This window comes from Syngnathus floridae, chromosome 10 (assembly GCF_059516105.1).
Source record: "Syngnathus floridae isolate MCC-2025c chromosome 10, RoL_Sflo_1.0, whole genome shotgun sequence".
Taxonomy (NCBI): domain Eukaryota; kingdom Metazoa; phylum Chordata; class Actinopteri; order Syngnathiformes; family Syngnathidae; genus Syngnathus; species Syngnathus floridae.
In genome coordinates this window covers 4203617-4213451 of record NC_142422.1, presented here as the reverse complement: position 1 = coordinate 4213451, position 9835 = coordinate 4203617, and the positions used below count along the sequence as shown (strand labels likewise).

Below are 9835 nucleotides of genomic sequence, written 5' to 3'. Positions count from 1 at the left end.
GGCCCCATCAGATAAGTGGAATGCGGAATTGATCATGTTGCAAGGTCTTGCACGCATAAAGATTTTAATCCAAGCATCGAACAAAGTCTTTTAATTTGGATTGCTCTCCAGCAAAATCAAGCAATTACGCACACATTAAAGGTAGAGAAAACATGCAAAATGATATGAAATCAAATTTACGAGTGCAATCATTTGAGCGAACCAGAAAAGAACAAGTCACCTCACTTGGTTACAGACAGTATAAATAATATGTGACACGGTGACTAAGTTGAAATGCAGCTCCTTGCAGTTCCGATGGAAAGTCCTCCTCCTCGTCGTCATTTGCCGATGCAGCAGGAAGAGAATGTGGACGAATAAGAGCTCAGCCGATTCTGGTCGTTTATAACAACCACATGAGGCTCATGCTGCAAATCACCATCAGCGGCAGGGGATGCGAGCAACGGCGACCCGCGCTGGCAGTGACTTTGAGTGCGAAAGTCTTTTCCTCAGCCTTTCCTTTTTTGGGTGTCATGGTGACCTTGTACTTGGCCTCGTCCGTCAAGCTGAGTGGTCCGATAGTCAGGTCTCCGTTCTTAGGGTTAAAATGGATCTTCTCTTTTTTGTAAAGTGCCCCTTCGGTGAGTTGCCAAGTGTCTGTTTGGGTCACGGTTTCTGTCGCTTTTGCATCTGTTTGGCCTGCGTCATCTTCCTTTGCCTCGTCTGTGTTATCTTTGGATGATTTGTCATTACTTGCCACTGCTTGGTTTCCCTGACTCTCGATGTTTGGCTGTTTTGCATCATCTGCGTTTGCCGCTTTTGCATTATTTGTGTCTGCGTCGGCTTTCTTTTCCACTTTTTCTTCTGCGGCTGATGTGTCATCACTTGCCTCTTCTTGGGTTTCCTGATTCGCAGATTGGTCGCTTTGACTTTCGTTGTTGCTCTCTTCGGCCTCGTTGGCTTGAGTAAGTGATTGTCTCTCTCCTTGGTTTTGATGGATGATTGCACCCTGCTCATTGTTTGAGCTAGGATCACCAATGAGAGTTTGGAAAGCACTAGGTTTTGAAGCCGTCTTGTCTTTGATGGCGTAGGAGAGAATCTGTCCGTTGCCGATTATCAGCCATACGATTTTTGTGTAGTCGTCCAGCGTTGCCTTCCTGGTGGCCAGAGTGACATTTTCACCTACTTTGCCATTGAGTTGAATCTCAGCTGTACTGCGCTTCCAAACGAGAATCTTCTCGGCGTCAGCTAGCGGACGGAACATCAGGAGCGCCCACATCAGCCAAGCCATCTTTCTGGTTAGCACTCTTCTGCCCATTAGGGAACCAAGGAAGACAAGGTACAAAAAAAAAAGGGTGCAACAACAGCAAGCTCCACGAGAGAGAGAGAGAGCAAGTACTCAGCTGACAGGACTATGTGCCACACTGAACCAACAGAGCTCAGGCGTCGTATATACCCCCAACGCTCGGCCTTCAAAGCAAAGACATCGGCCCTTTGGAAACGACAAAGCGCCTGGAAATGTCATACACGCATCATCGCGAAGACGTAAAGGCGATCAAACGCAAAGCTTTGAGACGAGGAAGACACCTGCTGACGCATTACGAAACCAGCAACTTGACAGGACGGGGACTCCGTGTGCTAACCAAAGACGATGTTTGGGGAAACATTAGCACAATTCATTGGAACCTCTCATTAAAGTTCAAATACGAATTCACAAGAATGCCTACACTTTCCACACGAATGAATTGTTTCTTTGACAAGCCTTTTACCATACTAAATCTATTCAGATTGAAACAAAATAACGACAGTTGATCTTTGTATGTGTATATATATATATATATATATATATATTTTTTTTTTAATTTTTTTTTTCTTGAATGGGACTTGATTAGCAGAATTGCTTCAACCTGTCAACCTTTTCGACAAGTCATGTATGATATAGTATCAAATGAAATGGTAAGGAATGTATGTTGATGATGTCTTTGCCCAAATAAAAAATCAAATAAAAAAAAACAATTAAAAAAATAAATACATTAAATAAATAAATTAAAGGGGGACAAAATGGCTGCTTGAGTCAAAAAGGCAACGCTTGATACCGTGATACAAAGAAACAAATTCGTCTTTGCCACATCGATAAAGCCCAAATTTGGTGTCAAGCGCTTATGAAAGTCCTGCGACGAAGCATTTTCGGGAAAGAAACATTGCCGATCACGTGATTCTTTAACGATCACGTGAGGTTGCTTTAGGATTTGATCATGTGACTCGGTCTCCACTCTTACGCGATTGACTGTTTTGTGGAAAAGAAAAAACATGAGGTGAGTTTTAACCCACATTTTGACATCATTTAATTCCACCGACATTTTTAAAATGTTTAATTTCAACACTACGCGTTTGAGCGTGTCGTATAACATTTGAACGGACTTGTAAACACTAACAGAGCTTGGATCGAGACCGTGGGTGTCCTGTTCCTACTCTGGACCGCTCACGTTCCAGTCCAAACTCGCCGATGCTCGTCCTTTTTCTGCCGAAAGTCACTTAATGTCAGCAGCCTCAACGGTGTGGATCCCGGAGCTCCTCTCTTTCTCACCCCTTACCTGGAGAAGGGTGCCATTGACGAAGGTAGATTGTGTCGATATCGTTTCGTCTATCGACAAGACGATATATATTATTTGTTTGCTCCAGCCAGGAAATTAAGTGCAGTTGGGGAGCTGCCTGGCCAAAACGTGAAGAGTTATGCCGGCTACCTGACTGTCAACAAGAAATACAACAGTAACCTCTTCTTCTGGTTCTTCCCCGCACTCCTGGTAAATTCCCATCACTCCAAGCATCATATAATTCATTATATTGTTGCCTCGCTGAACAATAATACAATGGAGCAATTCAGTGGCTTCTTACTTGAGCCATAAAAATCCTGCTAAATAACAAACCACAAGATGGTGCTGAAGTTGTTTTGGGTGACTCTTCCAGCCATCCAGCCATGACGGAAAGGCCCCGATTCTGCTGTGGCTGCAAGGGGGCCCTGGAGGGACCTCTATGTTTGGCCTTTTTGTGGAACATGGACCTTATGTGGTTTCCAAAAACATGACGGGTAAGAAAAACCATATAACTTTGGCAAGTGTCTGTTCAATAACGTTTGTGCAATTGCAGTGAACCTGAGGGACTACGCCTGGACCTTGAAATATTCCGTTTTATACGTTGACAATCCAGTAGGTGGCATATTTAGATCTTTGCACTCGATAGGACATTTCAAATTGCCTTTTGTTTTAGGTCGGGACAGGTTTCAGCTTCACCGACGACGACCGCGGTTATGCACAGAATCAGGATGACGTTGGCAGAGATCTATACAGGTGCAACATCTATTCCGTGACTGTAATTGGCTCACTTTGATTTATTTTTTTCCCCCCATTCTGTCGCTTTCCAAGTGCTTTGATCCAGTTCTTCCAACTCTTTCCCGAGTATCAGTCCAATGACTTCTATGCAACCGGAGAGGTAAGTTTGGCTTTTTAAATCAGTTTCATCCAACAACAATAAAACTGTGCGTCTCTGCAGTCGTACGCGGGGAAATACGTTCCGGCCATCTCTTATTACATCCATAAAAACAACCCCACGGCCAAGGTCAAAATCAACTTCAAGGGCATGGCCATCGGTGACGGCCTGTGCGACCCCGAAGTGGTACGTAGCTGCCGAAGCGAGAGTCACAAGTCTTCCACGGGAATGTGACATTCTCATATCTGTCAGATGCTGGGTGGCTACGGTGAGTTTTTGTACCAGACGGGCATGATCGACGAAGTTCAGAAAGACTACGTCAACAAACAGACCGACTTGGGTGTGGTGCTCATCCAGCAGCAGAAGTGGGTTGAGGCTTTCAAGGTACCTCGTGAAAGGAACTACTCAAATAAGGATATTCAGATTTATGTTTGGCGTCCATGTTTGTTTTTTAAATCATTTCTTTATCCGGTCAGGTTTTCGACAGCTTGCTGAATGGCGACTTGGCGCCGTACCCTTCCTTCTTCCAGAATGCAACAGGCTGCACCAACTATTTCAACTACATGTTATGTCAGGTACACGGAAATATTTGTCATCGAAACAATAACATTACCAATGATTTTTAAATACACAGGTGTTCCTAATGAAGCGTCCACTGCATTTCCATATTTGTGAATGTTTTACGTCAGGAACCCGAAGACCAGGAGTACTTTTCCACCTTCGTGACGCTCCCTCAGGTGCGGCGTGCCATCCACGTTGGCAAACTTGAATTCCACGACGGTTCGCAGGTGGAGAAGCACCTGATGCAGGATGTGATGAAGAGCATCAAGCCCTGGCTGGGCGTGCTCATGGACCACTACAAAGTCAGGACTCGAACAAAACTGATGATTTGAAGAGTTGTGTATTTTGAGACCATCTGTCCTCCTTCGCACGCAGGTTTTGATCTACAGCGGTCAGCTGGACGTAATCGTGGCGGCTCCTTTGACCGAACGGTTCCTGCCCACCGTCAACTGGACCGGAGCGGATGACTATAAGACGGCGCCGCGCTTTCATTGGAAGCTTCAGCCCGGCGATACGGAGGTGGCCGGTTACGTAAGACAAGTGGGGGAGTTCAACCAGGTGAGTTCATGACCCGCGAGTGGATAAGTACTCAATTTAAAAAGAGACTTTTTATCACGCAGGTCATTATCAGAGGCGGCGGACATATTTTGCCTTACGACCAGCCGGCGAGGTCTTTTGACATGATTGACAGATTTCTATCAACGCGAGGCTGGGCATGAAGAATTCACACAATCACACGCTTTGATGAGCGTATGTAAATCAGGTTCATTTTATTTTTGCTGTAATTACTGGATTTGAACACGGGATTCTTTTTTATGTTCTTATCGCTCGTCAAAGACAATGTCTTTTAATCTGTATGGCTGCAAAGTTTTTCTTAATGTTTTATTTTTTTTAAGCATTGCACTCTTATGGGTTATTTTCAATGAGAGGGCTGAAAATGCCTTTTAACTATGATCATTTTTGTTTTCAAATCGTTGCTGCTCACTAATAGTGATTATCCAAAATGAAATTGTACAACACTCATATTAGTCTGCCTTTGGGGTTAATAATGTGGTTTTAATATGGCACCATAACAGTATTGAATGTTATTTCCTTCTCAAACAAAATTTGTTTTTAACTTGATTTGCCTTAAAATAAAAGGCTATTTTAAATAAACCCGTGTGTCATAGAATTAAGTAATACATACAAACTAACATCTGTTCCGAGGATTGTATTGACGTCTAAGGTGTAGTAACAACAATGCCCACTAGGGGGCAGTGTGCGCAAAGAATAACGTTCACAAAATGATTCACTACGCATTTAGTACTAATCATGACAATCATGATCTTTAAAGTAATACTAATTCTGGTATTTGTAATTTATGCCTGTGCACAATGAAAATTAAACTCATAAATTTAATCAGTGGTTTAAAGCAGTGGTTCCCAACCTTTTTTGCGCCACGGACCGATTACGTGTCAGAAATATTACGCGGACCGGCCTTTAAATAAATACATTTATAATAAATATATAAATACGATGGAATAAAATGATACGACTGGCATAAAAACAAATATAAACAACATAAAAATAAAACTCACCATTACGTTGAATCAGCGGGAGCACTCAGCTTGTTTCTCAGAATCGAACTGGTCCAATCTAGGCGTAATCGGAGACAATGTCCTTCTTGTTCACGTCTTTTTCTTTCAAAAAATTCCAAAGGTTTGTCTTTTAATGCAGGATACTTGGTCGCCATGTCCCGAAGCAGGCTGGAAGGCTTCATTGCCTCGTTAACTAGTCTGTCGCCACTCGGCGCATCACTTGAGGCAATAAATCCATATATTAAGTAGGTTTCCAGAAATTAAATGCATCTTTACTTTTCTTAAAAGTCGTAGCTTCTTCTTCTTCCGTCTCCTCATTGGGTTGTTTTCTATTTCCGAAGAAGCTTTCCAAACATCTCAGTTTCTTGCTAATTTTTTTGCTAGCTTCGCGGGCTCGACAGGTGTGGCATGTCACGTGACCGGAACAAGCGTCTTGACCGAATTAACCTGTGTCAAGATACACAGATGCGCCGACGGAAGTAATTGAGAGAGAATCGCCAAATGTTTTATATTTTTCAAAATAAATTCTTACTCATTTTTGCTAGCTTTGCGGACTCGACTGGGGGAAACATGTCACGTGATATATATATATATATATATATATATATATATATATATATATATATAATATATATATATATATATATATATATATATATATATATATATATATATATATATATATATATATATATATATATATATATATATATATACTGTTCAGACTCTATGAATAAGCAGTTATGTCGCAAAGATCTACTGAGCTCATTTTGTTTTGCACTTCCCCAGTGATGAAATCAATTGAAGTGAGTCATTTAGCTGCCTGTTGCTGAGCAAGTGCTTTATTTTCAGAATGTAACTGCAGCGATAATGTTGAACATCTGTACAAAACAAGCTGACGTGGGGACAGAAAATGTACAAAGTTATGCAAGCAAGGGTCAGTTTATGACGTATAAACAACCTATGTAAGCGCTGAAATGAGCCTCGACGTATGACAAAAGGCAACAAGTGCTGTATGCAAACATTATTTACACACATGTGGCATACATGTATTCCCTTCAAAAAGAAAGGTAGTTGCATTACATGTACATGATTATAGAAATTCATAGTCTTATGTACAATATTTATAGTTTACAATTATACAAGTATTAACGCTTAAGAATTATTCTTGTACGCAAACAGTCGCATATTTTTTTTTCTGCATATAAAGCAACACTTTTTTTCCTGAACTTCATCAGAGTGCAGGGGTGGGCAACCTACATCCAGTGGGCCACATATGGCCCGTGAGAACATTTCATACAACCCGCCATGCAAGTCCAAATTCAAATCTGCCATGGTATTCCAAAAAAAGACTAACAAATGCTGATAATATATCAAAATGAAGATTTTCTTTTAGTATTGCCCTGAGGACTAAAACTAGAAAGGTTCCACACCCATAGTGACATCCTGTAACCCGGACCACGGCCCAGTTTGAGAACCACTGGTGTAATCATCAAGACGTGGGAATTCAAAATTGAAATCAAGCCCTTTTCTCAGGAGAAACTTCCCTCCTGCATTTAAATGCTACTGCACAAAGTTAAGACGTGAGGCGAGCGGAATTTTGCTTTACGAGTACATTCTCTTCAACTGAGACCCAAAGACGTTTCTCAAAAAGGGGGGGGGGGGGTGTCAGTGAGCATGACCCCGTTTAATATGGCTATTCTTACCCTCAAAGTGCATAGACAGCTCTGCTTCACCTTTTACTGTACAACACAGTGCTTTAGGGTGCTCGCCTCGACATTCCTGGTCACAAAGTGGAAGAAACGTTCCCGTTTCCTCGGTATGTCGCCGAAAAGAGAAAAAGAAGAGGCCTGAGAAAGATTAATGAAGAAGAAATCTAAGACAAAAGCCAATAAGCGGCAAAACTATCAATAACCTGAAATAGATATGAGTGAAGAAGAAAATAAAATAACCAAGGCACATTGGGAAATCACTGCCATAAATTGCTCCTCTTTAGGAAAAAAGAAAAAAATCAGTTATGGATTACAGAGATGCTCTCTGACGAGGACATGCGTTTTACTATCCTTATTCGGATTTGATCCGACCTTCCATGCAAGTCTAAAAACGAATAAAACCTCAGAGGAGTTGTTCTCAAAATTCAAAAATAAAAAGTGCATTTGTTTGATCGTCGTATCATAAACTTATCAAGGGCCTCGGCGGACATTTCTATCGGAAAAGGCTTCCCCGCCCTTAAGTTAAAGCTTCGGGTGGTCCTGGAGGAGATTGTTGTGATTTTAAAGCTGCCTCGCCGCTCTCATCATTTTACATCATCCACATCGCTTGTCCCACGAGCGCTATGCTACGACAATAACGATGAAGTTCATATGAATCTTTAAGACTGGCAGTAATGAGGTTAACAGTCGTAAGGGGAAGGAAAGGATGTGAAGCTACAGCCCGTAATGCTTTATGTGTTTTTAGGAGAATTTACTAGCTTTTTTTTGTACGAAAAAAAAAAATGAATAGAAAATAAAATAAGAGATGAAAGCCTCCAGTCTCTTCCCTCTTGTTCCCTACATGAATGCTTAGGTCCATTTTGTACCGGAAGGAAAAAAAAAAAAAATCCATAGCATTGTTGCTGACATATTAAACAAAAGTAAATGTTAAAAAAAAAAAAAAAGGCAACATACCATCAAACGTACACATTATAGGGTTTATAAAAATACATAGCATGGCTACTGTAAAAAGAAGAGCCTTGGAGGCTTTTTGAGGTTTTTCTTGATGGGGGGGGGGGGGGGGCAATGTGTGCAGCTGGAGAGCCTCAGAAAGCAGAGGTGGGTTGGGCTGAAGGGAGGTATGGGGGGGTGGGGGTGACCACCGGGGCTGGACAGTCTTTCTGCTCCCCTAGTGGATGGGGTTAATGTCTGTCCGGCTGTTGGCTTGTCCGTGCATAACGCCGCCCCCTACAGTCGTGGTGGAGGTGGTGATGGTGTTGTGCTGAATGACCTGCTGCTGCGTGCAAGCTGGAGATGGACTTCCGGCTGGACTGCTTTCTGGACCTGAGGACACATCACCGGGGATGGTAAATTAGGGCCCGGACGATTAATTAGCCGGAGTAAGTTAATCGCCTGTTAATAGCTCTTTGAAAATCAGCAAAACTCATCAAAAAAAAAAACTAAATAACATCTTTTGTTTCCAATTTTGTAAGTGCAAAAAATTAAAATCAAATTAAATTAAAAATTTTAAAACAAAAATAAAATAAATTGGCTAATAATAATTGACCAATTTTTTAATTTTTTTTTTTCAAGACATTACAACATCAGAAAAATTCTAATGACATTGACCAGCAGTAAAGGAACACAGTCTAAAAACAAGATAAAATCACTCCAAATGTCTCACAATGAACAGATAACACCAAACTCCAAAATGGAATCACTTAGCTTTGTACACACGCCAGCTGACATTAAACGTGTGGACATGTGTGCACAACTTAAGCCTCATTGATGAACGTCTCGCCCAGTCTGGGAGGAGGCGCTCTCCTTTACAAAAGAAACATTCAGCCAGGACGGATATGAGCCTGACTTTCCTCGCTGGGAAGCACACAAGGGAGGCTTCGCTATCCTAATTATGTCTCGTATCCCTATCAAAGGGGAGGGGCTCTGACGTCACGCTGGGAAACAAAATGGAGCTCATCACGTAGTTGTCAAAAATGGCATTTCTTCATTTGTTGTTGACAAAATGAAATCTCTCCATGGCAGCGCTATGAACACTGAAGGACTAAAGTATGTGTTTGGTGTGAGTTTGTGTGTCTGTGTGTGTGTGTGTTTGGGTGACTCACTGAGGTAACCTTGGGACTCTTTTTGCATAGTGGTGATGGGACAGTCCTTGTGTGTGAGGAGGAGCTGCTTGAGCTGGGTCACCTCGTTCTTTAGCATGGTCACTTCATTCTATAATTAAAAATAATAAAATGAATCATGAAAAAAGTCAATTGAAAGACTGTGCAAGGTTTGTAACATTTAGATACCGTATTTTCCGCACTATAAGGCGCACCTAAAAACCTCAAATTTTCTCAAAATCCGACAGTGCGCCTTATAATCAGGTGCGCCTTATATATGGACCAATATTGAGCCACTACAGCAGGCGTGTCCAAAGTCCGGCCCGCGGGCCGAATGTATATATCTTATATATGGACAAAGTTTTAAAATGGGCTATTCATTGAAGGTGCGCCTTATAATCCAGTGCGTCTTATATATGGACAA

The 9835-nt window shown here is 41.7% G+C and overlaps 2 protein-coding genes across 4 annotated transcripts in view; one reads left to right on the top strand and one right to left on the bottom strand.

The window, feature by feature from the left end:
- Positions 1-2132: 2132 nt before the first annotated feature.
- On the top strand, positions 2133-5178 carry cpvl (carboxypeptidase vitellogenic like). 2 transcript variants are annotated; one of them, XM_088386505.1, is made up of 13 exons: positions 2133-2291; positions 2414-2595; positions 2659-2780; positions 2944-3064; positions 3124-3182; positions 3244-3323; positions 3399-3465; positions 3526-3648; positions 3715-3846; positions 3939-4037; positions 4152-4325; positions 4399-4571; positions 4626-5178. In XM_088386505.1, exons 1-13 carry the CDS (start codon positions 2287-2289, stop codon positions 4705-4707), a joined length of 1419 nt encoding a protein of 472 aa, XP_088242631.1. In that variant the 5' UTR covers positions 2133-2286; the 3' UTR covers positions 4708-5178. The 2 variants fall into 2 exon arrangements, with proteins under 2 accessions (XP_088242631.1, XP_088242630.1); XM_088386504.1 differs by having other exon boundaries at positions 2134-2291; positions 4399-4581; positions 4644-5178.
- Positions 5179-6420: 1242 nt separating this feature from the next.
- The window catches only part of creb5b (cAMP responsive element binding protein 5b), a 37618-nt gene continuing 34203 nt past the window's right edge, over positions 6421-9835 (bottom strand). For both annotated transcript variants that reach the window (XM_088388344.1, XM_088388343.1), the window contains exons 10-11: positions 9415-9523; positions 6421-8635 (exon numbers count right to left, since the gene is read on the bottom strand). In XM_088388344.1, coding sequence (XP_088244470.1) covers positions 8481-8635; positions 9415-9523 — 264 coding nt within the window. In that variant the 3' untranslated portion in view covers positions 6421-8480. The remainder of the gene's footprint in view (positions 8636-9414; positions 9524-9835) is intronic.

What these genes read in the sequence shown, in the direction of transcription:
- cpvl (XM_088386504.1), top strand. An exon ending in TTTTATACGTTGACAATCCA is followed by an intron (nt 3,183 to 3,243) that starts GTAGGTGGCATA and finishes CTTTTGTTTTAG; the next exon opens with GTCGGGACAGGTTTCAGCTT. An exon ending in TCAACTACATGTTATGTCAG is followed by an intron (nt 4,038 to 4,151) that starts GTACACGGAAAT and finishes GTTTTACGTCAG; the next exon opens with GAACCCGAAGACCAGGAGTA.